General features: G+C 37.1%; 1 protein-coding gene and 1 long non-coding RNA gene across 14 annotated transcripts in view; both read right to left on the bottom strand.

Annotated features, from left to right (window-relative positions):
• klc4 (kinesin light chain 4) overlaps positions 1 to 20,496 on the bottom strand; it is a 50,579-nt gene extending 30,083 nt beyond the window's left edge. The window contains exons 1-15 of one of the 10 annotated variants that reach the window (XR_012366127.1): positions 20,118 to 20,496; positions 16,592 to 16,750; positions 16,171 to 16,335; positions 15,759 to 15,911; positions 12,204 to 13,181; positions 11,662 to 11,756; positions 11,479 to 11,532; positions 10,834 to 11,212; positions 10,586 to 10,705; positions 10,377 to 10,475; positions 8,090 to 8,137; positions 7,710 to 7,799; positions 7,319 to 7,389; positions 6,608 to 6,667; positions 6,209 to 6,367 (exon numbers count right to left, since the gene is read on the bottom strand). Coding sequence is in view for 2 of the 10 variants with exons in the window: in XM_073862419.1 (XP_073718520.1) it covers positions 10,225 to 10,253; positions 10,377 to 10,475; positions 10,586 to 10,705; positions 10,834 to 11,212; positions 11,479 to 11,532; positions 11,662 to 11,756; positions 12,204 to 13,181; positions 15,759 to 15,911; positions 16,171 to 16,335; positions 16,592 to 16,750; positions 20,118 to 20,247 (2,361 nt within the window). In the remaining 8 variants the exon portion in view is untranslated. The other 9 variants (XR_012366129.1, XR_012366126.1, XR_012366128.1 and 6 more) reach the window with 9 other exon arrangements.
• An 825-nt stretch (positions 20,497 to 21,321) lies between these two features.
• Positions 21,322 to 27,436, bottom strand: LOC129453414 (uncharacterized). Of its 4 annotated transcripts, none has more exons than XR_012365890.1 (5): positions 26,518 to 27,428; positions 25,013 to 25,240; positions 24,856 to 24,900; positions 23,659 to 23,946; positions 21,323 to 23,515 (listed from the first exon to the last, which is right to left on the bottom strand). It is a non-coding gene; the product is annotated as an uncharacterized lncRNA (long non-coding RNA). The 4 variants fall into 4 exon arrangements; XR_012365892.1 differs by having other exon boundaries at positions 23,659 to 23,817; positions 26,518 to 27,426; XR_012365889.1 differs by having other exon boundaries at positions 21,322 to 23,515; positions 23,659 to 24,900; positions 26,518 to 27,436.
• Between the last annotated feature and the right edge of the window lie 538 nt (positions 27,437 to 27,974).

A 27,974-nucleotide genomic window follows, 5' to 3' on the forward strand; every position in this document is an offset into this window, starting at 1 on the left:
CACACACACACACACACACACACACACACACACACACACACACACACACACACACACACACACACACACACACACACACACACACACACACACACACACACACACACACACAGAAAAGATTTGGTTATGAAGCAATTTACAAATGCAGTTTGCTTGCACATGCAACATATAGAAATCATTTCTGAGTTTAAGGTTAAAAACAAGTAGATTATAATGTAGTAAAAATGTGAGTTATCCATTCACAGCCACAACTGCCATGATTCTGTGGTGTTCTAGATGGTTGCCAAGTCATTGCTGTGTACTTGCTGGGTGTGTAAAGAGCTCATCTCTAAGTCTTTATAGTATTTACATACGGCTTGAGTTTCCCCTAATTTATCATTTGTTGTAAGACAAATTTTTTTTTGATTTGATTGAAAAAAAAATAAATGGATGTTTTGCTAGACTACTTTAGATGACAGAAAAAATATTTACTGAATATTCATGTATAATAATAATGAAGAAAAATTTGGAAAATTATGTGTCCATGCCTGATGTTCTCATCCTCCGCAACACTTTTTGAGAACAGTTTAAGCACACATACAGAATTTTAATAAAGTTTGATTTTGAGTGACCAAGCACATGCACCAGTTACTTCAAGATGGCTACCAGGTAAGATCATTTTTTTACAGTTAATTTGAAATATTGTCTTGTCAGAATGCTTACACAACATTTTGATTATCATTACCGCAACAGATGCTTATTAAATGTTAATTTAATTAATAGAAGCATAATACTTTGATTTTAAATGCATGTGCAGAATCTCCAAATTATGTTCTTTCAGGTTTGTCATGTCATTTTGAAAATATGTCAGTGTTGATGTTTTCTGACTGTTGCGGTAATGAGATTTTTTAGGACTAATTTTTTAAATTATGTTACAAAAAGTGTTAAATGAGTTAAGTAAAAGTTTTTAAATTAATGTTCCCATTTACCCCAGACTTTGTTTTTCAATGTCTGGTGGGAAAAAAAGTAAATTTAAGCAATTTTTACATTTTCATGCTTGACATTTTTAAAACCAAGTTTTCGTGAGAATCACCCATATAGACTTTTTTATGATGCATTTCCCATCAAGAAGCCTCTCTTGATGGGATCAAAAAGATAGTATACGAGTATACTCTCAAAAATAAAGGTACAAAGTTGTCACTGGACAGTGGCCTTTTAAAAAGGTACACCTTTGTACCCAAAAAGTGCATATTAGTACTTCAGAAGTACATATTGGCAGTTCAAAGATACATATTTGTACCTAAATGGTACATATTAGGACCTTTTTAAAGAGTACTGCCCCAGTGACAGCTTTGTACCTTTATATTTGACTTCATGTGTTTTCTCTGAGCGGATATCTGATTTGTTAAAACTGTTCCATTTACATTTGGCCACATAAATGCGTCTAGTGAAAACGGAAAATGCGTCTTCTACTCCCGCGCAAAATGCAAATACACCATTCATAACTTCGCCTCAAAAACGTAGCTACGGCAAAGGCTATCCGTAGCCTGACGTGCACCTCGCAAAAATTTTAACAGCGCGTCAGATCTACGCGGACCGCAAGCGCTGTGATTGGTCCACCAGAACCCCTCCCGACAGGTAAAAAAAACTGCGTCATAGGTATTTCCGTTTGCGACGGTGAAAACAAAGATGAGCCAAGTTGACGAGTGATTTAACTCAAACTGCAACAAGAGTCGCTGTTTATTTACTTCCATCATTGCTGGTCTTCTCAAATCATACACAACAAGTTGCTGTTTCTTCTTCGTTTGTGGGTTAACTTGCCAAGCTTCTTCTTCTCTGACGGTCGCACTGCTACTGTGGTTACACGCGTGGATACTGCCTCCCAGCGGTTTGCACGTGTGTTTGCACGTCGAGCGGAGGACGACGCAAAAGTATAAATGAAAACTGACGCGGAACCTACGCTGTCGCAGCTACGCCGTAGGACCTACGCACGACTATAACGAGCTCTTAACGGAGCGATGATTTACTGTACAGGTCCATGACGGGGAAAAGCATTCATACAACTCTCTATCAAAGTTTTATTTCTTTGTTTAATAGAAAGTTTGTCATTGGAGGTTTTTTTTCGTTCTAGAAACTTTTTTACTTGTGTCGTCACTCCATAAAGCATAAGCATGTCGTCTTTGTTTGTTTACCTCTTTGCCGGCTAACTTCCAGGTGACGCGCTTACGTTTGGGATGAGTAAAACACTAACATGTGGTTTTCCTCTATCTTCGCTGAGGCACCGAACTCTGCAAGCAACAGTGTCCGAGAGAGACCGACGATGTGTCCCAAATCGCATACTTCCATACTATATAGTAGGCGAAAAGCACTACTTCTCGTACTCTTTGACTACTATATAGTATGGAAATAGGCGGTTTGAGACGCAGCGCGAATGTGTTCACTCTGCTTCGCGCTTAACTGAACTTTTTTTTTTCACTAAACGTCTATGTGTCACGCGACACAATGAATTAATTATGAAATTCGTTGCTAACTCTTTTAGTAATCGATTTTTATTGATTTAATCGATTCGTTGTTGCAGCCCTATATCAAAACCCTTTGGTTATTTTTGAGCGCGATGCTAATGGTCTAATCAGATTCAATGGATTGTGCTAAGCTATGCTAAAAGTGGTACAGCCAGACCCGGAGATTGGCTGAAAGGATTCCAAAATAGTAAAAATCAAATGTTTAACTCTAGGGGAGCTGAAAAATTAGCCTATTTTTAAAAAGAGTGGAGTGTCCCTTTAAACTAGTGACCATTCATTTCATAATAACCTAACAACCACCTAGTAACATCATAGCAACCATTAAGCATATGTAAACAACAATTACCCTTGCAAACACCCTGCATTGCCCTGGAAACTATATTAACATTTAGAAAATTAATAAATATTTAGTTAAAGCCTAACATTCTTATTACATCATAACCGCAATCTGATCACACACTCTGATAAGCACTAAACAGAGTCATTCATTCAGTGTGAGTGTTGTCAATGTCATAGTTAATATGTAAACGGCATTATTAACATGGGGTAAAGAGTGGCTTTATTCAAGATTAAGCAGTCTGAACCGCTTGATCCTCATAACAGAGATGTTAGATTAAAGACAGACATAAAACAAGAAACTCAAAATAACTTAACTGAACACTTAGTTTTTGTCCTTAACTTTACATACATCTACTGCAAAAACAAACTATACAATGTGATATGAATGTCATATGTTGACACATTAACTATCCTTTTCTATAAATGCTATACTTTTATATAATGTGCTTACCAGCCTTAACAGCATTCAAAAAAATTGTACCTGTCATTTGCAATATATAATTTTATAATATTTCTTTGTTTATTTAGATGTCGTTTCAATATTGTTAATGCACAACAAATAAATAAGTAAAAACAAGCAAATAAGTTAACGTTAGAAATGATGACTTGCAGTCTTTTAAAGACATTACGTGTTTATGTATGGGGTGTTGTCAGCGGCAGAAAACACAACTGTAATACAGCACCAGTGTTTACATATATATATTACGTGTGTTTGTGTGTAGTGAATATCTATGTGTACAGTACAGGGTGTTTTGGCGAGAATATGCATTCACTGAGATCTGCTATACCACACTGACTGACTGACTGTGGGGTGTTGTCTGTCTGTCACACAGTTCATAAGTCACTGTTCATTACTCAGTTTATGGCACATTATATATTATATTATAGCACAGCCCTAACGCAAACCTACGCACAACACACACCAGACTAACCAACGAATAAACCTAAAATGAATACACTTTGACTTCGATTGTATGTCTCCAGCATGATATTATTAGATATTATAAATGCGCTGTCGTCGTCATCATCATCACCACCACCACCACCCTCTAATCATAAACACAATGTAAAGTGAGGCAAATGTTTAATTTGAAACAGACAGACGCGTGCTCATTTACATATCATAAACGTACCTGTAACGATCAGCGCTGCGTCCACTGAACTAATATTACGTACTGTATTAACCCCAAAGTGCAAGAAAACACGAACACATATCCAGAAAAGGAGGAGGAGAAGAGGCACGCATCAGCGAGAACCACACCGGCAATGCGCACTGTCTGCGACTGCGCTCCACCACGAGCCCGTGCACTGCATGCGACTGCGCGTGATCAAGAGGCGAAACTCTGATGCTTTTCTGGTAACGGTCACTAGATGGCGGCGATGCGGTAGCGATGCCGCCATTTTGGGGTGAAAATGCAAACTGGACAACAACACAAATACACAGAATGACAACAAACGAGAAAAAGGACGAATGTTCGGCAGTCCACTACAAAAACTATCAATGTGACTGTACAAATATTGCCTTTAATTCATCGTTTTCTGATATCTTTAATGCCCAGTTTCATCCCAGACTAAAATGCACGCAGGGTCCTTAAGTCTCACGCATTCGCCGTGACCGTGAGACACGCATTTCTGTCAGTTCAGACGCCAAATCTTGTATTTCTCACGCTGAGAAAAGAGAACTTTTCCTGCTATACAATTAAATAAGGAGGTGCGGGCATACACAGAGCAGTTCTGTCGTGTTGAGAAGTACGATGTGCCGTCAACTTTACGCAGCGCCGCAAGAACAGACAAGCAGATGACATCAGAGTACCGCGAGAAATCAAGCGAAGGAGGCTGGTTTTAAATCGCTCTCGCGGTACTCTGATGTCATCCACTTGTCGTTTCAGGCAGCAGCGCAGTAAGTCGAACACACCAACAGGCAATCAGAAAGAAACGAGAATTTGTTGTTTAAATCTGGTATGCAGTCTTAAAATCAAAATTTGGCAGATATTTACCAAATAAAATTTTTGGTATATTAGGTACAAAACTAGTGTGTAAAAATAGAGCACTTTAAAGGAATAGTTCAGCTAAAAATAAAAATTCTGTCCTCATTTCCTCACTCACACAAACCTGTACACATTTATTCTGAGGAACACGAAAAAAGATTTTTTGAGGAATGTTTGTAACCAAACCGATCATAAGCACCATTCACTTCCATGGTAGGAAAAAATAATACTATGGAAGTAAATGGGACTCATTAACGGTCTGTTTATGAGGGGATGCTGCTGCAAATAACCTACCTGAGTGGCCCTCCCCTACTCCAAACTTTTGCTTGAGAGCCCTAGGCATGTAAAATGGATTTCCCATATTTTTTTTAGTTAACTGGTATCAATCTCAGACAAGTTTATTTATTAGTTTGCAGGTTGATCTTAGTTAAAGCAACACTATGTAGTTTTTGTACCTTTAAATAATTTCAGTGATAGAACAACTTTTAACTGGACAAATTGTACTGTTGCTGCAACCTGAGCAGCCTCCTAGCTGCTACAAGCACACTCTGAAAATGGTGGTGGAGGGTAGAGCACACAGCCCCGCCCCTCCCCCTACCTGCAGAAGAGTGTCTGATACCAGGCACTGTTGCGCTTTTCATCCACATGGGGGAGCTGTAAGTCATTTTTACACAAAACTACATAGTGTTGCATAGTGTTCACCAAAATGAATTCCAGGCGATGTAGGTCGCTCTGGCAAAAATAAAGAAACTTGAACTTGAACTTAAATGGATACCTACTTAAAAAACACAAGTTTCACATTATTATGCAAGTTGTAGGTCTCATACAATATGCTAACCTACAAGTTTAATGAATTGGACCGTTAAAGTCATGTCAAAAATATGCTTGCATATTATTATGTAACTTGTGTTAAATATTTATATGATTTCCATTATTTGTTTGCAACAAATTATCTTTCCATATAGCACATTAGACAGATATTAGTTTTTTGGATCATTTTAACACACAGAATTTTGTTAAAGTGCATTTTGTATAATAATTTGGAAAAGCATATATTGCATATTTTTTTTAAGTATAAAAGTATCTTTTGACATAAAAAAACAAACAAAAAACATGTCTGGCCAAAAAGGACCTGTGGCACTGGGGTGGGTGCAATCCACTGCACTAATGCTAATAGGGAAAGCTGTAACACAAAATAATGACTGTTCTACTGTGACTGTGCTAATGTAACACTTTATGGAGTAATCTGTTCCTGTTGCTTGTAATCTTGTTGAAACCCTCCTTGATGAATCGTCTATGTCCAATGAAGGTGATTTCAGTGCTATGACTGACATTTCTTACATCTGTAAGAATCTGTAACTCTGTATTCAATTAAAAAAAAAACAGCCATCAGGATTTATAAATGAGGCATCTGTGGCCATGACATGGGTCTTGGATGAGGCAAAACTTTTTAGAAGAAATCCAGTGTCTTTGTGAAACTTTTTTCCCAATTATGTTTTTTCTCAGTTCGGTGGCCTTGATTTTTTTTCTGCTGTGTAACTACAAAATTGAAAAATAACCAGCATCACTATCTGCTTTAAATAAACAGTCTAAAAATGTCTAAATAAACATGAAAGCAGCTGTTAAAATTGCTCATTAGTTGTGCAGAAGTGGAATATTCCAAAGAATAAAAACATAAAAGATGAAAACAAAATAATTTTTAAAAATAATTTTATTCATCTGAATAGAAAACTTTTTATTCAAGGAAATCTGCAAATATGAATTTTGTTGTTGGTTTACCTGACAATCTTCTTATGGTCATCAGCACCCATCCATTCTGGCTCATACTGTACTTAACATCTAAAGAGGAAAAATAAATCAACAAGTTATTTCATATTGTCAATGCTGTATTTTTTAGTCAATGTATAAAAAATCTTGTTATTGTAAATTAGGGCAAGATTTGTGTTCTTTAATAGTCTGACTAGAAACATAGCATAGCTGTTTGATGAAAGGAGGAAGCTGACAATGAGCTTCAGTCAAGATCATCTACAGTCACAGTGCATTCAAAAAGTATGCAACAATTGTTGTGTATTCAGCCCCTTTACAACAACACCTGAAATTTTGCTCAAGTTTACCTCCCATTTCTCCAGAAATGTTTCTACATCTTAAAGGGTTCTGATGAACACAAAGGAATATATTTTGAGGAATGTTAATAACGAAACCGATCAGAAGCACCATTGACTTCCATAGTAGGAGAAAAGAATACTATTGAAGTGAATGGTGCTTCTGATCGGTTTGGTTACGCAGCAAGCTTTGCAACACCTGGATTTGTTAGTCAGACCTGAGGCTGTAACTGCTGCTTCAACTAACTACTGAGTAAAGGGTTTGAATACTTAGATGATATCGACTTTATATTTTCAACACCCAATCCCCCCAAAAATGAGATGCTAAACAAAGCAAACTGACTCTTCTGCAGCCTCTTATCAATGAAAGCTAAAATGGACTCTAGACCTTCTGGACTGTCTGTGAGAAACTTCAATTCACCCAGATTGGCAAGACATCACGCTGGCAGACATCCCGACCTGATCAAAGAATTTAAAGTGAAATGTGATTGAATATCATTTGCTCTGTGACTTACCTTACCTACTCGGGTATAGTACGCATAGTGCAAGTTAAACTATATTATAATATTTCATTATAATATAAAATGTAAAATTTGCTTTCCATCTACATGGATGTACTTTTGATCACTAGATGTAAAAGGGACAGAAAATAGAAAAGATTTTAACATTTTGAGCTTCTTGATTTTTCATGTCATTTGAACATGCATAGCCTAAAGTCAGGCACACTTGTCCTTAGAAATGTTCTGGTCCTATTTTTAATATAGGTTTTACAAACTTACCAAAGATGATCTGGAAAGCAGAGATGAAACAGCATATTCCTACATTTCTCCTTCAGGCTCATTTTAGCCATCGTGGCCTTTGATGAAGTTCTGAAAAGAAATACAGATTTTATTAGTATAGAAACATAACCCTTAAGATGGGTTGCATCAACAATTGAGGAGAACAGGACAGATGTCTTGGTGAGAGATCAGTGTTTATAGACACATAGTCTAACCTACTGTATAAACTCTGAATTAAAGCTATAGTTTTACTCTCTCTATGATACAGATAAGATTTCTGCTAGAATTTGCTTTAGGTTAAAGCCTCTGCGATATGAATATACAAAAACCATTACAGGTAAATATGTAATATGTTTTATATTACATTTACTCAGACTTACCTTTCTGTGTCTATTCTCACATTCTTCAATATTCATCTTCTGAAGTTCCTGAAGCAACAAATGACAAAATCAGACAGAAGGATTAATACACAGAATGATGTCCATTATAAAGTGACAATGAAGTTCAGGTAAGATCCTCCATTGGCCAAAGCTTGGAAGATTCACAGACAGTGAAGGAGCTTAGTAATAAAAATAAACTTAAACTCATTATTAACAATATTTCCTACAAAAAAAGAAACAGAATTCAGAAAATTCAGGTGAATGTAAACTTATCCCATAAAACATTTAATCCAAATTTTGGCCGCCTGCAGCCACGGATGTTCTGCCACTTGGCCTCTCCTGAAGTCTTGCAAGTTCGCTCCAAGTTTGTTTCATTGAATGGCATAACTTCAGTGACCATGACAGACAAAATCACTACCCGGCGCCATGTAAATCTGCAGCGTCATACCTTCACAAAAGTGCCCTCAATCACGTTCCCGCTCATTTTCCTTCACTACTCCCTGCTGGTGAAATGATCTTCCTATAGGAGTCCGGTCAGTCGCATCTCTTGCAGCATTCAAAAAACAACTAAAAACTCATCTAGTCCAAAAATACTTGACAAATTGATACTGACTGCAGACACACCTCTACTATCTTAAATAATCAAATAAAAATTACTCTCTCTCTTAACAGATACTGTTTTGGAATAGTGAAAACTTAGTATGAGCACTTCTTGTATTATTGACTCCCTTTGACAAATCACTTTATTGTTTCCTTTATAAGTCACTTTGGATAAAAGCATCTGCTAAATGTCTAAATGTAAATGTATCATACTATGGTACGTCAGGAAGATGAACTGCAGGTGTCATTGAGTTGAAAATGATCTTGAACACCACAGTTAGAGATCTTCACACGTGAGAGTATATTTTCACACTTAAGATCTGGTGCAGGTAGTTAATTCTGCTAACCATCTAAAAGAATCTGTATTTTTTTTTCTCTTTCTTGGGATGAGTTTAACTTCATGAATCTTTTGAAGATCTATTTCTGCAGCCTCATCACAAAACACGTGTACTTATGGGTAAGGTTGAAAATCAAATTTCGATTACAATTCTGGAATCCGATCCATAAGAAAGCAATTGGATAAAATTATACTTTCGATTCCACTTTTTACGATCAAATCATTTTTACGTAATCTGTCAAGACCCGAGTCACCTGACGTATAGGCATCGGAGAATTCTTAGTGCCGACTCTGCCGAGTGCTCTTTATTTGTAGTTGTTTGGCGGCAGTGCTGGCACATGCTACATGCGAGACCCCCTTCTCCCTCACTTCAAAAAGAGGCTTACACAGGAAAAAGCTGAGGAGTGTTACAGATCTACTTATGGGCCATTTCGATGAATTCATGCCAATGAATGATGTGCTGATTTGCATGTCATTGGAACAAAAAGTATTGTGTGACTGTGGCATGTCTTACATGACTATAATTCACATTTTTTTCTAAGTTGTTGCATATTACAAAATAGATTATGAAACACTTGTAACGTCAAGACGTGCTCACAAATCCACAAATAAGTGAACTCCACCCAGGGTCTATTACAGCTAATTGGCATAGCTTCTGCATTGCATTGACCAATGAGACACGTTCTAGATTCAACCAATCACATTTTGCTTTAGCAACAAGGATTGGCTCCTACTTCCTAATAATAACCAAGTTATAGAGTTACACTAATTTTATAATAATAAACAGTAGTACTGTAATGTGTGTTAGATAATAACAGTGGGTGTTACATACAATTTGGCCATACACATTACAGTACTGTAAGCATTTTTTTAAAGAATATTTTCAACTTTAATTTATTTGTGAATTCTACTGATTGTAACTAACTACTATACTTACAAAACACTTTTTTAAAAACACCTGCACTAATCAGCCAATAAACTATCAACAGTGCAATGCATAAAAGCATGCAGATAGGACAAAAATTCTACTTCTTTCCTACCTCTCACTTTATCTTTTGGTTTATAAATGCACTCTCTGTTACACAACGACTCTGTGCTTTGATAATAAATAAATTTATTAATTCTGTTGTATTTTTCTCTGTATTTTCGTTTGCTTCTTTGACTTCTACACTTTGATGAATGACTTCTGTCTCTGTTCTCAATCGCTGGAGTCAATTTGTGGATCTGCTAAATCAAGAAATGTAAAGAACTTTGTATTTAGCATTTTACTTCAGTTTTCTTTCCTATGAAAGGGTCTGTCTTTGATGACCTAATGTATAATATTTCTGAATAAGATGATCTGCTCCTGACCTTCATAACTTTTAAACCATTTATGTTTTAAGAGTTCTTCGAATGTTGGTCGTCTGTCTCGATCATGGTTCTGGCACCAATCTATCAAGTCTCCACACTCTGCATTCGCAAGTGTATAGAAGAGCATTGATTATACATTTCGCTTTAAATTTAGGACATTGCATTAGATAAGAATAACAATACATTTTTTGTTAGTGGCGTTCTCTTACCTTTGGATATCACAACAGTGCTAGGAGTGTTTCCGCCTCCAAGCAGACTTGGTCCATGCAACATTGTGTGCAGTAAAAAACCCAACTCAGTGATCATCTCTCCAACAACGAAGCGTCGCCCTGTAACATAAATAACAGGTGACAAAATTTTTCATTAGTCAAAGTCATCAGAGTAAAACTGCATCTAATCCATCCCTGTAAATTGCATTAGTGTGCTGTTAGGGAAACAATACAGAAAGTCAACTCACCACTGTGATAACTTGTCCCAAAACTTTCCACAAGTTCGCAGATTCCAAAGTCTATTAATTTCAGATCCATCGAGTCGGTTTTGACCAGGATGTTGGTGATCTTGAAATCTCTGTGATAGACACCACTGTCAATGCAGTGTATAGAGGCGAGCACTGCTTGGCGCATTAAATGTCGTGCCTGGACTTCTGACAGACGACCTCCATTTCTCTTGATAAATTCAAGGAGATCCATGCAGGGATATGGAAATTCCAAAACTAGGATGTACTGATGTTCCTCTTCAAACCAGTCCAACATTTCCACAATGTAGGGGCTTTTCTCCGGTTTGAGCAGCATTAGATTAAAAGCCACTTCTGCATGAAGAGCCTTGGCATATCCAGGCTGAAACAAAAGCATTAAAAGAGGTTAGCTGAAAAAGCTGAGATGTTCAATTTCCATGCAACACTTTTACTAAGATACAGTTGGGTCTTTATGAATTTATTTTTTCTTAAAAAGTGTCATGAACTTTTAAGTATTTGAACAGTACCCTAAAAATAAAATATAATAGAATATTGTTTGAAAATCCCAGATTGCCTTTTTATATTCTTGCATTTTTGGACCCCACAGTATATAACATTTTATATATTTTAAAAATCTTGCAAACTTACCATTTCAATGAAATCGTCAAAGAGCCACGATTTCTCAATAAATTTGATGGCGACCTACAAGGGAAAGTAATCATTTGTAAGTCACATCAAACTATAACTGATATAAACATATTTAGATCAAAACACTGAACATGGATCTAAATGTTAGGTCACATTTGGCTGTTTGATGAAGAGCGGTTTTACCTTTCTGCCATCGGATTTTCGAGTCGCCTCATAAACTGCACCAAAGCCACCTTGTCCTATCTGCTGCTTTACTTCATAAAGCATTTTAAATGACCCTGAAAAATAATCAATACAAAATGAACATAAGTCATTTTTGTCTCTAATAGCAGCGCTGCTTATAATAAAACAGACAATAAATATTCATGTAATGAGAGTTGTTCAGTACATCAAATGCTAATCAGCTACTAGCATCATTAACAAGATGAATGTTTGGTATTAAGTACAAGTGAAACAGCAGGACAACCATTTATATATATTTCTTTAAACCAGAAATCAGGACAAGATGAAAGGAAAAGTTGAATCAAGAGTCCTTCAGAATAACACATTATATATTGAATACAAGGGGAAGGTATTACATAAACATCTGGCGTATAAATACACTTATTACAGTCACTGGGCACAGGTTTAAAACAATTAGGAGAAGGGCAGTTGACAAGAGAAAAAATAAAGCTGACAATTAAAGCCGAATAGAGTGAACAAGAACATAATAACAGTAAACTCACTAGCAGGCTGTTCATCTTTATGACCACTTGACTGCAGGCTGGATGGACCTGGCTGAGGGTCAGCTTGATCACTGTGAGCACTTGGCACCTGGTTAGATGAACCAGGTTCAGGATCAGCTGCGGTTTGCTTTGATTTTGATGAACCAGGTGGGCAACAGCCTGGTTTGTGACAGCCTGCTGGATTAGTTCTTATGGGAGTAAAATCCCAATAATTTTCAAGGGTCCATGACTGCAGGGCAGAAGGACCTGGCTGACTATCAGTCTGACCACGTAGCTCCGGGTCGAATGGACCGTGTTTAGTCTCGTCTTGGATTTCTGTTTTCTTCAAGGTAAATGAACCAGACTGGCAATAGTCTGGTTCTTCATGGCGCGCTCGCTCAAGTCCGAAGGGACTATCTTGCTCACGGGCTCCGTGCAGGCCGAAAGGGCCTGGCTTACAAAAAGGCTGATCAGGTTGAGCACGAAGCTCCGCCGGGTCGAATAGACCTTGGTTATGATCAGTCTCTTCTTGGATTTCTTTTTTTTCCAAGGTATATGAACCAGCCAGGCAATAGGCTGGTTCTTCATGGCGCGCTCGCTCAAGTCCGAAGGGACTATCTTGCTCACGGGCTCCGTGCAGGCCGAAAGGGCCTGGCTTACAAAAAGCCTGATCAGGTTGAGCACGAAGCTCCGCCGGGTCGAATAGACCTTGGTTATGATCAGGCTCTTCTTGAAGTTTGGTTTTCTTCAAGGTATTTAAACCAGGTGGGCAACAGCCTGGTTTGTGACAGCCCACTGGCTTGAGTCCTGAGGGATTCTGCCAGTCATCTTTACGGGCACTTGATGGCAGGTCAGATGGACCTTGCTGAGGATCCGCTAGATCAGTTGGCTCCAGTTCATCCTCATTTTCGCAGATACAGAAAAAACGCTTAACATCCCGCCATTTTCTACAGATGTAAGCACAGATGCCCTTTTTATTCTGTTGTGTTTTTTGCTTTTCTAAAAGACAAATAAAAAGACGTTACCACCAGAATTAATTAATTAATCTCTTAAAGGAATAGTCTACTCATTTTCAATATTAAACTATGTTATTACCTTAACTAAGAAGAGTTGATACATCCCTCTATCATCTTAGTGCGTGCACGTAAGCGGTGGAGCGCGCTGCGACACTTCGATAGCATTTAGCTTAGCCCCATTCATTCAATGGTACCAATCAGAGATAATAGCACTTTTGGGAGTACTTCGACTCGGCACAGTAACACCCTCCCCCTCTCCCATTATGAGAGGGAGAAGGGAAGCTGACTTTTCAGGCGAGTCGAAGTACTCCCAAAAGTGCTATTACGCCATAAAATATAGTTCCTCTTTTAAATCCGCTTAGAAAAGCGCTACGTTTTATTTTGTACAACCAAACTTGCTCGTATAACTACTCGTCTTAAATAGGAAAAACGTTGATGTGTTTGGTCACTTCTAACTTTATCTCTGATTGGTACTATTGAATGAATGGGGCTAAGCTAAATGCTATCGAAGTGTCGCAGCGCTCCAGCGCTTACGTGCATGCACTAAGATGATAGAGGGATGTATCAACAATTCTTAGTTAAGGTAATAACATATTTTAATATTGAAAATGAGTAGACTATTCCTTTAACTGCTTGACATGTACAGTGCCATATGTGAGATTCAAATCAACATCCCTCAGAGACTACAGTCCCATATGTGGGATTTCTGAATTTACAGTGACGTAATGCTATCAGATTCAAACTGGATATTTAAAGGGGACATTTCACAATACTTTTTTAAGATGTAAACTAAATCTTTGGTGTCTCCAGAGTACACATGTGAAGTTTTAGCTTAAAGGTGACATAGAATGATTGAACGGGGTATTTATCCTTATTCTGTGATGTGACATGTAGACAATTTTTTTTTGTTTGGGTCTGTAATGCCTTAAAAGCTTCCTAAAAACCTCTCTCAGATAGCTCTATTAGGGTGGGCGATTTTAAACAAGTGGTTTTGCACCTATTTGGCTCCCCCTACTGGCTTAACAATGTCATTACTGATTGGCTGACTTTGCTGCCACTCAAAAAATACCATATAGATAATTTATTATACCATGTTAAAATTGCCACTTTTCAGGCAATTTTCACATTTTCTAGGTTGATGGAAGCCCTGGGGATTAAACCACTTAAACATCGAAAAAGTCAGATTTTCATGATATACCCCCTTTAAATATTTATTTAATATATATAATATTTAAATCTGCTTTTTTTCCACAGAGAGGAAGACACGGTTGAAGCATTGGTCATTCATATTTAGAAACACAGCTTCTCATACAGTTTTGTTGTTACCTGTATAAATTTCTTTGTTCTGATGAGCACAAAGGGAGATATTTTGAGAAATGTTTGTAACCGAACTGTTCGTGGACCTCATTCACTTCCATAGTATTCTTTTTTTATACTATGGAAGTCAATGGGGTCCACGAAAAGTTTGGTCATGCCCAAGTAGCAGTGCTTCGCCTTCTGAGACTAAAGTTACCAGTATGTATACGGTCTAAAAGATGGCTGTGTCTCATATGACCTTGTTATTTGTACACACTGTGACTATACAAATCACAACATATAAATAGGAAAATGTTGGTGTTATTTTATCACTTATTGGAAGCAGTATGCTAGCTGGAGCCATTTTCTTCCAGTCTTTGTGCTAAGCTAGGCTAGCAGTGGGTGCGTCAGACAGAGTTACGGGAAGCATGGAGATGAAAAGGGTATGCATGGACTTATCTAACTTTGGGAAATACAGTATATACGCTAAAGTCCCAAAAAGTCGACGTGTTCCTTTAAAAAGTGCGTTTGAACTGCTGAAAATCAGAAATGTTTACATGGTCATTTGGGCACCCATGCCTTCATTTACACAAGTGAGGTGCCTGTACGTCCCACGCCATGTGTGTAAATGTTGGTAACCCTGCTTAAATACTAAGTAATTTACACCACAAAGTACAAATGTTAAAACTATAGAGACACAGTAACTGCATTCAGATTGCTCTCCAAAATCCTTCCTGATCAAAGAGCTGTCAATTCAAATCTTAATTGAAACCTGACAGTGTAATCAAAAACTGTCAGTAAACGTACAATTTTTGCCTTTTGAGTTTTTTAGTTTAATTTTAAGTGTTTCCTTTAGTTCTTATTCTATATCTTTGTTTATTTCTTAAACGTTTGCATACATTTTTATTGCCACAAAGGTAATTGCATATTTTGGAGCCAAAACTTGTGAATTTTACCAAAAGGGGACAAGTTTACATTCCTGGGATTTTTGTTATAATCTCGGCTTCCAAATGTACTTAAGCTACTTCATTCATTATGACTAAGTTGGTAAATTATATTTTTCACTACCACTTTAAAGTGGCTGACATTTCTCAAAAAAAACTCCAAATGTCACTACAACTCACAGTACATGAACTTAAAACTGAAGTATATACTTAAATTATCTTTTAAAGGTATAGTTCCTGCAGATACAAAAATTCTCAAATTATTTACTCCACTTATATGAATTATATTTAAGGTGTCATAATAATTGTGACTGACTGACCTGCTACTCTCTTCTCATCGGCCCCTGGAGGGGCGATGTTCTCCTGACCAGCTGCAGGTGTATAGATGTTCAACCTCCGCTGAACATCACGTGCACCGCCGCTGGTCACTAGCCCACGAGCTGACTCAGACAGAATTGTATTCTGTCTAATAGCTGGACAAACCAAACATGAAGAACACAGTATAAACATCTGTAAATTCTAACTCATTTTACTGTATAGTTACTGTGGTATTGTGACAAACATTATAAAACATATTATAGAAATAATTTAAATATGTTTTTGTTGCATTGCGTTATTCCACACTGTTAATGAGTTTATTCTTATTGTAAAATATGAAAAATGTATAGAATGAGTGTTACGTATAATATATATTTTACATAATTCAGAAGTCATTATGATGGTGTGACTGACCTGCTGGGCACCACTCCTCATCCTCCTCAACAGCCCCAGGAAGGGCAAACCTTACGTGATGCGCTGCAGGTGTAGAGACGTTTGACTTCCGCCGAACATCACGTGCACCGCTGCCAGTCACGCCCCCATGAGTTGACATAGACAAGATGTTACTCTGTCTATCAACTAAACAGACCGGACATAAAAAACATTATAATCTCCTCTAAATCAAACATATTTTACTGTATTGTTATTGTGGTATTTTGACAAACATTGTAATACTAATAATAATAATAATAATAACAACAACAAAAAATGTATTATAACATATGTGTATACATACAGTATGTGCACACACATATACATACATATAAGCATGTGTTTATCTTTGTTTCATTTTTACATATTTAAAATTTTATTACAATGTGAGTGAATAACTGACCTTCTGGGCTCCACTCCTCGTCAATAGTCCCAGGAAGGGTGCACCTCACGTGACCCGCTGCAGGTGTAGAGATGGTCAACCTCCGTTGACCATCATGTGCACCTCTGCCGGTCACGGGCCCACGAGCTGATGCAGACAAGATTGTATTCTGTCTAACAGCTGGACAGAACGGCATAAAAACACATTATAAAATGCTTTAAAATGTCATTGTGAACTGTTTTGTATTGTATAAATACAATTCTATAAAATGACACTCCTGCTATGAGTTTTTATTGCACGTGAAGCAAGAAGAGTGCGAGGCTGCAGGCAACTAAAAAATTAGTACTTATAACCATAGACATATAAGAAATAACTACACTGCTTATTGGCCGCTTTGGTCAGCTGCTGCAATTGGTCAGCGACGTCGCTATATTAGTCTGCAAACAAATGCGAGTAAATAGGGAAGCTGCGACTTATTTAGATATAAAACACAATATTGTTTACATTTCTCAACTGATTTTAATGATTTTTGACCTGTGTGGGAGTACCGGTATAATACTGCTGTAAAGTCGGTTTTAGGTTCAATATTTGCTTGATATTAATTTTTCCCTGGTTTTGTTATAAGAATGTTATAGTTTTACACATACGATAATACCACAATTACATCATAATTACATCACTTATCTTATATAGCTTAATGTACATGAAATGAATAAATACGTCCCATCGATTTTTGTATTGCTAAGCCCAACTATTTCGTTTTCTTGTTCTTTAAGCAAATCCAAATCAAAGAGTGACAGACTGCATTTGTTTTTATAGCACTAAAATTATATCAAACATTATTTACAACACAAGGATTATTTGAGGGATCTTATAACCCACCTCTCAATGCCTCATCATCAAGTGTTTCTCTTTAGGAAACTGTCACTAAAACTTAGCTTACCAGCGAACTTTAGTAAGACAGACAATTTATAATAACTTTAATAAATGTTACAATTTTATTAAAAAAAGGTAAACATTCATAGCTAAATAGCGATATTGCTAGCTATTAATATTCTGCCTCCAGTTGCCATCTCGCTTTCAAAACAATGTTAAATGACACAACAAGAAACAACTACCTTGTAAAAGGTAATTCCCTGAGACTTATTTTTTAGGTGTGTGACTGTCTGTACACCTCAAACTGCACATGACCGAGGCATTTTTTACCTCCAGTTGCTTTGAGATTAATGAAGAAGTTGCCACCACTACTAATATGGCGGCGCTGTTGACCCACGATATGGTACAGCCGAGAGAGGCCATGCACTATTATTGTTTTGTTGTTTTGTTTGTAAACCGCAAAGGCATATTTTGCTAAATTAGCATGGATGAACAAACAGATTTTACTTCAGAGATTCGCTCAAGCTGAAATAGATTTGTCAATATTTACAATTTTACAGTGGTGAATTTAGGGACCGTCTTAAGTTACATCAGTGTTTCCCCTACCATTATATAAGGGGGCGCCCCGCCCTCCTAACGGCTCGACCCGCCCCCCCTTGAAGGTCAAGTAAATTAGATTTGATTTTCTTTATAGCGCCAGAGAACAATTTGTTATTTTATTAAACAAACTATAACCCTCAAGTAATATGATATTTATCTTATTCCACAATGGCATGTATTTTCAGCATGTGTTTGCGCATTTACAATTATCCAATGGAGTGCGCACATTTATATTTTACTGTTCGGCTTAATTTAGTACTGCGCGTGCTCTCTGTCATGTTGTTTGCGGCGCATGCCTCTCTCTCACATAACTGAAAAGATGACGGTGTTTTCAAAGTCCATTACTCCTTATACTTTCTTTTTTGCGTAAACCTGCATTCTCTCACTCTCTATATGCCTGCGCCGCGCACGTGTTTTGTAGTAGCTCTGTGTAACAGTAACAATGTATGCTGTCATATTTCTGAATTTGCAAATGACGCGATTTTGGCGGCGCAATTGCCGCGAAAACATGCGCCTTCCTCTTTAAACAAGTCTTTTCGCGCAAGTTGTAAATATTTGCAGCTCAAGCGGAAAAAAAACAGAGCAGCTTCAAGAACGCGCACGCAGGATAATATGCAATTGTAGAGGTGTGTGTGTGTGTGTGTGTGTGTGAGAGAGAGAGAGAAAGAGAGAGAGAGAGAGAGAGAGAGAGAGAATGAGGTAAGAATGGTGCCCACGTTGAGAAAACTTAGAAAACTTAATAGAAGACTAAAGTATGTATGTCACTCATCTAATAACATTGTTAACTGGATAGCACTGGATATAACTCAATTGTGCATAATGACATGTGCAACAAATGGATATAGGGTGTCAAACTCATAGACTTGCATCATTTAAAGTTCAGATGCTCTTTTTAAAATATTTTGGGTCAACCTCTGGCACAGCTTTAAAGCTGAAACTTTTCAAATCCTATCAGAAGTCCAGAATGTCATTGAAACACACCAGTGGCTTTGCTGTCATCAGTATTAAACATGTTACCCCTTGAAGTACCCCTCCACACAGAGCTCCAACAAAAAAATCACAATTTAACCCCTGTATATACATACCCAACCACCCCCCCCCCCCAAAGCTGTAAACTTAAGGGAAACACTGTACTTAATATATACGTTTCTACTTTTAACAGCATTTAAATGTAATGACTTAAAGTCAATAAACAGTCACAAAACCAACGTGTTTATGTGGTTGTCAGCTATAATGCACACTTTTAAGACTTTTAATATGTATTTAAATAAACTGTTAAATACTATTGAAGATAGAAACGTGTACAGTATTAATGTAGAGATGGTCCCTTAATTCACAAACATGAACCGTCCAACTTTATTTATTTATTAAGTCTATCGGCTACACATTAGCTGTGTGACGGCAAAGACCCCAACTCATATGCATTAGCAGTCCACTTCAAAATTCACTAATATTATGGACAGGAAATTACATTATGACATTTGAATTATCATGTCAGGATAACGAGAAAACAACTTTGTTATCTCGAGATCACGAGAAATTAAGTCGTGATAACGAAAAAAAACAAGCAAGCAAAAATAACAATAGTGCATGTCCTCTCTCGGCTTTCGTACTACCGAGCAGCCAATGCCTGGTGTAGTAATTTATTTAATGTACGCTTATAACACTATATATCCGTCAGAATACGTGTTAAAAACAAGTTGGTAAAGCGTTCATAATCTGTGCTAATAGTTGTTGGGTCGTTTAAGGGTGCAAACCATTTAACAGAACAAAAACAACGTTGTCACTTTAAATCATGACATTTACCAGCACAAATAGACAAGAGAGGTGTTGCGAACACTGATGGATTATTTATATGTTCTCATAATGGCGAAAACTTTATTTATTGTAGTATTTATGCGGTTGTCTGTGCAATACATAAAAGTTTGATCATTTAAATGTGTGAGGGAAAACCGCCTGCAGCCGGTTTACACCGCTTGTTCTCAGACGCTGGCGGTTTTTTCCAGTCACATAAATAGTGATGAAAGGTTATCGAGTTCAATATTTGCTTATCGTGTGCTGTTTGACATACCTGCTGGGCTGCACTCATCTTCCGGAACCGCAAAGCTTACTCGACCAGCTGCAGGTGCACAGATGCTTAGCCTCCGCCGAGCATCACGTGCACCGCTGCAGGTCTTCAGCACATCTTTGCATTTAGACATGATGTAATTGTCTAATTCACTCTATTTCACGACAGTGTTGTACATTAGTCAATTTAAATAGACGTGAAAGTGTAAGAATTACTGACTGTAAAGTCCGTAAGAGAGAGAGAGTTGTCAGTGCTCGACTTGCTTTCGCTCTGAGAATCACTGAACTGAAGGTTCTCTCACAGAGCGCGGCCTTTTATAGGGTCTGATTGTGACGTCAGACGTTCCATTCGCTCTGGGGATTTCCCCTAGATATGACTCCACCCCCGTTGTCACGGTTACGCGTTTGTGCGGAACTTAACTCGTCTTTCTTTGTTTACTGGCTAAACTGAACTCTGTAACCGATAACTCGGCAAAAATATCAAATATTTTCGTTTCCTAAAGACGAGGGGAGAAGACGATCACGGATTACTGCTATGTAAAGGGAGGTTTAACAGCCGATCTGTAGTTAACATAGTACACATTTTACACCTAACGTAAATTTAGTGTGTTTTTTAATACCCTTTAGCCATGATTTCAATTAAGGCATCCAGTTGTTGTTTATTTTGCTTGTTATCAGAAATAAACAATTCTCAAATGACTCTGTTGTTATTGATTGTTTGCCGAATTTTATCGTAAGTTACGTTTGTCCCACTAAAGTCATTTGTTTATATTGTTACTTCTGAAACTGTCTATAGATTTCTCCCTCTGCTAAACTGTTTTATACATTCATCCCTGAGAAACTGTTACCTAAAATAAAGATATTTATGACATATAAGCAGTGTAGTGCAAGGTATACACATGTATAAAGACTATTACCACTTCTTTATTAGATGGCATGGCACTTATACATATTTCTAGATATTAATTTATTAATATTTATTATTTAATAATGTTAATTTCATAATATTTTCAAATCCATATGAAGTCCAGCTGCAATATGACAATATTATAAGCACAATAATGACCCATTTTGGAGTGAACGAAATATTAACGTCACCTACTTAAAATAAAAAAGTGGGGATACATAACATTACTTTGTGACTCTCATTCATACATTGTGAAGCACAGACCTTTAGACCATCAGCTTTACTTCCAGCCACTTTAATGGGTTTAAATCACACACACATGCACGCACGCACACACAGTATATTTCACTAGCTGCTTTTAGTTCCCCTTTCAGCATGCTTGCTAAAAGTGTTAAACTGGTAAGCACACAGCTGATTGTAACCATTGACACCCATAGTAGGGAAACAATCATGGAAGTTTTGTAATAAATAATGAAGATGATATTTTGATAAATGATAGTAAGCACACAGTTGATGGTACCCATTGAATTACATCGTATTTGTTTTTCCTACAATTGAAGTCAATGTTTACAATCAGCTGTGTGCTTACAATCATTTATCAAAATATCTTCTTTTGTGTTGAACAAAAACAATCATACAGGTTTAGAACAACATGAGGATGTAAAAATGATGACAGAACTTTCATTTTTGGTTGAACTATCCCATTAAGGTCCAAAAAGAGGACATGTCCGGTAAAGAGAGGCTGTATTTGAAGATTTAAACCAGACAAGACAAAATACCTAAAAAAAAAAAAATGAATGTGACAGTAATGTCCTGACGTTAATATGCATACATTACATTACTTGTTAATATAAATATAATACTCATATTATTCATTGTTGCGTATTCCATTGATGTAATTCAGTAGTTAACTAAAGTACCAATTATTAAATCTAAATTAAACAACAGCTGAAGATGTAAAACATAGAAATCATATAAATGTGATCTAAACCTCAAATTCAGATGGGATTTATTGTTACATGTTTTAAAGGCGGAGTCCACGATGTTTGAAAGCCAATGTTGATATTTGAAATCACCTAAACAAACACGCCCCTACCCCAATAGAATCTTCACCTTCTGTTGATAGACCCGCCCCACACATACGCAACCCGGCAAGGCTGTCGGTTAGTAGACACGCTCCTTACTGCTGATTGGCTATAAGTGTTTTGGTAGTCGGCCCGTCTTCTTTTCCAAAGCGTTTTTCAAACATCGTGGACTCCGCCTTCAAAAATTTATAGTGTATAAAATGCATATTCGTTATATTTTATATATGTATGCATTAGAGTTACATTCAGTAAATGTCTTAAAATGAAAAAATTAAAGATCAGTTTATAGTCCAGCGCTGGTGTCGTCTGAAATCCTTGGAAGAGCCGGTGTCATCGTTCCTTATGTGTTGGGTCATGTGATGGAGGTGGGATCCAGACTGGAGCTGGTATAATCTGTACTGTAGTTCCCTTAGGATGAGCATAGAAACAGAAAAACAAAGAGAGAAAATTAGTATAGCTGCTGTTCATAGCTTTTTAGGTAGAAGATAGTTATTCATAACTTAATGCAAAGTTACAGGATGCAGTTATGTGTATGCTAGCCTGAAGAGATGTGTCTGAACCCCGACCAGTGTCAGGAAGGCTGATCAACAGTTTATGTGTAAGGTGGGTAAAAGTGCAACCTCCCTTGGTGGATTTTGCAATTAAAAGTGACAGATGCTAAGGTAGGGTAGCGTAGTTGTAATTAGTCATCATTACATAATGAAGAATTGCACTACAAGGCAATTTGGAAGAAGTGGTTAAGATCTCTGGTGCGGACCTACTAGACTTTGAGCATGAAAATATTTTTTCGGACGTTGCTGCGAATATGGGCGGGAGTAAAGTCACGTGCTGGTTTTCTGCTAGTCACGTCTTACGAATACGAATTCGCAGGTCAGAGTTCACCAGACTCAGACACAGCAAAACATTAAATATAGTTACACAAGCTTGAATTTTCGATCTGACACATTCACATGCGCATGACTGGACATTAATGGAACAAAAAGTGTAGTATGACCGTCCCTTTATGGTACACTGGAAAACATTTTTGCACTACATTTTTACGTATTATCAACTTGAATATGCCTTTGATTTTTTATTTTGACTAGTGATTCGTTGCTGTAACTTTATTTAGTCAAAGCAACTCATCACTAGTAGAGTTAAAAAAATTAAAGTTGAAATGAAAGTTGTATACAAGCTGATTATACTTAAAAATGTAAGTGCAAAACCTTTTTTTTAAATGAAAAAGCAGTTTTTAAATCTGTTTGTGAGAGGATACTGTACAATACTCTGTATCGTTTGCCAGATGTTGTGGCCAGGATGTAAATGGCTGTGACCTTTCTGGGTGGAACGTGCCCTGTAATTGTCCTTCAGACTTGGGAGTTAGGAACCGGTGAGATTTCCCATTTTCTGAAGTAAAGTAAGAGTACCCCACTGCAATGAAGTGAAAATTATATAAATCAGAGACACAAACAACAACAAGAACATGTTATATTAATATTTACAGCAAGGCTGTAACTGTCAAGATACAATGAATCACTTAATAATCTGTAATAAGTGAAATTGGGCAAGTTTACCTCCAGCACCATTAGCACTGGTGCTCCTCAGAGCTGTGTGCGTTCTCCACTTCTCTTCTCCCTTTACATCAACGACTGGATTTTAACACACCCCTCCATCAAACTCGAAGTGTGCATATGACACCACAATCATCTGCGTCATCCAGAGCGGTGATGAATCTGCATACTGAAGAGAGGTTGAACAGCTGGCTGTCTGGTGCAGTTCAAGGTCAATCTACCACAGGAGGAGCAGCAACGTGATGTGGAAGATGCAAACTTAGATGATGAGAGTCTATAGGAGGATGTGATCTGGGAAGAGGAGACATGTTGTCATATTTTGCACATTCTCTGCAATTAGTTGTGCATGATGGTATAAAAGAAGTCAGGGCCTTTTCTTCAGCACTTGCCAAAATGTCCGCATTCACCACATTAAATAACACCAGTAGTCAGTTTAAAAAGTGATTTGAGGCTGGATTTGGGGCGAACAGATCAATAAGGGATGAACGCCCAGAACGTGTGCTTTAAACCTATTGTGAAAAGTATTCTTCACATAAATATCCAATAAATCATCTTTATTATATTTAACATCAATTTCTCTCCTGTCTGCTGTTCTTCTCATCGATCTCTGTATCTGAATTGTGGTGTTAAATAATTTTATTTCATGCAACATTTATATTGAGATACAGTGAGGTCCAAGAGTCTGAGACCACTATAAAATGTCCCATGTAACTGTACAAATATGGACCCTTGGTAACAAATTTGATGGCAACCTACAAAGTAAAGTAATCAAATGTAAATCACATCAAACTCTACAGCTTATATAACTGATATAAACATATTTAGATCAAAGCACTAAACATGGATCAATTGGCGCTTTTACATTGCATGGTACCCCACGGGTCAGGTCGGGTCAGCTCACTTAACTTTGGCTTGGTTAGCTTTTCCATTTTGCGTTTAGCATAACGCTCGTCATGGTTCTCTCAGACCAATCAGTGATCTACAATGTTTTCACGTCACGTTTTTAGTAGCTCAGTTCGATTAGAACTGGAACCCCAACAGAGGTGGTACTAAAAAAAAAAGAATCTGGTATACATACTGTACACAGTGAAAAAGCCCACAAAAGTAAGTTGACCCGACCCAAACCTTGGGGTACCATGCAATGGAAAAGCACCATATATATTAGGTCACATTGAGCTATTTAATGAAGAGCGGTTTTACCTTCTTCCATCAGATTTGTAAATACCCATATACACATTTAGATACCTGTAAGAAGAGTTTTGAAAATGCGGCCTCAGTATTGAACAATGCTTGTTAGCAATGTAAATAATGTAAATGATTAATTTAAAATGTAAATAAAGCCCTTTAAGTACCTTACCCGAGCCTCGTCTGAGAGACTGATTCAGTGTCACATGGCTGTGACAGCACTGAAGGGGAAAGACGCTGTGGGGTCCTCATTCAGCACTAAACTGTGATGTCCTGCATGATCTCTTTCTCAAACCCCTCATCTTACAGGTCCTGCTCATCAACAGGTCTTTCTCCTCTGGGTTCTGGAACACTGGGCTCAGTGTTTTGGCTCTAAAAGACTCCATTCCCATCAATTCACCTACAAAATAAAATGGAAAAAACAAAGCCTTCTTAATAATTTGTCTAGTCTAGTGCATTAAGGTCATTGAGGCGGTCTCATTTGAGTAAACTAACCGTTAAATTGCAAAGAAAGAAAGAAATTACAGTAGGAGGAACAATTCATTTTTATTATGGTTACTTTTCTTAAATAAGACATCCAGCCTTAAAATTCGTCCTCTGGAGGACGCAAGCTTTGAAATTAGGGATCTCTGAGTTAGCATAATCGTAACGCTATTTCGAGACTGACTTTTCAAATGTTTTAAAATGAACACTTATAGTTTAATTGGTTTCTGCGGACCTTCTTTATAGACATACACCATAATACACCATATGTTGGCTTGTCAACCGCCAATAAACAGCACAAGAAGAAGAAGAGGCCATTTCCCGCCAGTTGCCCATCCCTGACTTGCGTGCTAACAAGCTTGACAGGTTGGTTACAGTTTGATGCTGGTAACGTTAGGAAAAAAATTATCACAACTAACTTACTAACAGACTACACTTGATTTGGCAAACTTTAGCAACTAGTACCAAGTTATAAGTCAATAGTGATGGTCGTTTTCGAAGCACTGCTTCATGAGGCTTCGAAACATTTACGAATCTTTTGTTTCGAATCAGTGGTTCGGAGCGTGTTTCAAACTGGCCCAAGTCACGTGATTTTAGCAAACGAGGCTTCATTACGTCATAACTGTTTCGAAACGTTTCGAAAATCCGATGGTTCAAAAAAAAAAAAAAAAAATCCGATGGTTCACTACTAGGGGGAGTTGATCACATGACCGGTGTCTAATATGTTTCGGTGAACTCGGGTCAGTTTTATTATAAAAGTTCATAAAACATTTATCCTTCTGACTAATAACGCTGCCATTTTGTCTATTTATTGTTTATAGACAGATTTAATGACAAAAATGTGCATAATTAAAAGGGTAGTTAGTTTTAATGATTTGTTTGCCCTAAATAAAACTAAAAACACATAATACACTTTTAACTATGTCTTAATTAAGTTAAATATTTTTTTTAACATATTTTAATAAAAATCTTGCTATTATTTTGTAAAAAAAAGTGTAAAATGTTTGGCCATATCTGCTTTACACTATTTTGACCAGCAGGGTTAGCCAGCGTGTGTGGTGTTTCGAACTGCTTCGAAAAACTGAATCAATTTACGAAGCAATTGGTTCAATTGATTCGAAGCTTCGAAAACCTTCGTTTCTCCCATCACTATAAGTCAATGTAAGGGCATAACATCGTTAAAAATAAACTTACCTGAGAATTGCTAATGTACCGCGAAAAGTTGTCCATAAAAAAATAAGAGGATGACCTTATCTTGCTTTTGAATGCTGATTGGTCGAAAGGGCTGCGTGCGAAACCGCATACTTCCATACTAAATAGTAAGTAGGCGAAAAGCAGTAGGCGAGTATTATGTCCGAATTCATAGTATTTAAAAACCAGTAGGCAAAAAGTACCCGGATGACCTACTACTTCTGGCAAGATCCCGAAGTGTTCATTCGATGAGCCAAAAGCGGTAACGCAGCTCTATTAAAATAAAAATACATATATTATACTTCTGTCCCTTGTGGTTAAATTGCGCTAGTTTGACATCATTCCAGGTAACCACTAACTTGTTGTTATGACGACGTATGTCACGGGATGTATCAACAAATTCATTCATACTATAGAACGTAACGTTACTACTTTTAACTGTCGATAAGTAGGTAATTAATCTAATTCCGTACCTACTGTCACTATATGCGATTTCGGACGCAGCTATGGTCTCACTTTAGTTTATAATCTTACAATTTCTTACTGGAGAGAAACGCGATTGGTCAAAAAGCGACAGGAGAGAACGCGATTGGTCAAAAAGCCACAGGAGAGAAACGCGATTGGTCAAAAAGTCACAGGAGCTAAACGCGACAGGCGGGACAAACACTACATCTACCAACCGGAACATCCTTCTAGTACTGAACAAAAACATACAAATTTATATAGCGTGTCGATAAATTTATATAACAACATGTTCTACCACAATTTGAATCGACATTGATTAAACAAATTATCCGCAAAGTCTGATACTTACAGAACATCCGCAGATGTTTGTATAATAGCAACCGAAGCACTTAAGCGCCCTCAAGCGGTTATTTTTAGAACAACCCCTGACGCGTTCAGCCTTCGGTGGAGTTACAGTAATTTTACCTCAAGAGAATGAATAAATTAATGACCTAATGTCCATTTCGTTTTTAATTGTGTTTTGAATTCAAGTGTGTTGTGTTTAGAAGTAAAAAAAAATTTTTTGCAGTGTATAGGCCGTAGTACGGTGTACTATGTTTATAGTGTGTGTTACAGTTACAAAAATCAAATCCCTTAGCCTGAATGTTAAAAATAAAATGTTATGTTATTTTAATGTAGCCAACGAAAATGTTTTTCATTAATTTTTAATGATCTAGTTTGGGGTAAAAATCATATCACATGATGCAGTTTAGATATTATGACAGATCAGTCTGACTCCCCAAACTCAAATATCAAGCTCACTTATGATAGTATGCCATCATTATTCTGCCATCATTGCTACATGTCCTGTTGCATAAGACCCATACATGTTTGTTTCATAATCACAACATTCTTTAAAAACACATTGTACAGTTTCATGCTTTTAAGTTGTGTTGAATAAAGTCTTTTGTGTTAGAATCAAATTAATTACAAATTTTACACCTGAAAGATTGCAA

The sequence above is a fragment of the Misgurnus anguillicaudatus genome, chromosome 23, assembly GCF_027580225.2.
Source record: "Misgurnus anguillicaudatus chromosome 23, ASM2758022v2, whole genome shotgun sequence".
NCBI classification, from domain to species: domain Eukaryota; kingdom Metazoa; phylum Chordata; class Actinopteri; order Cypriniformes; family Cobitidae; genus Misgurnus; species Misgurnus anguillicaudatus.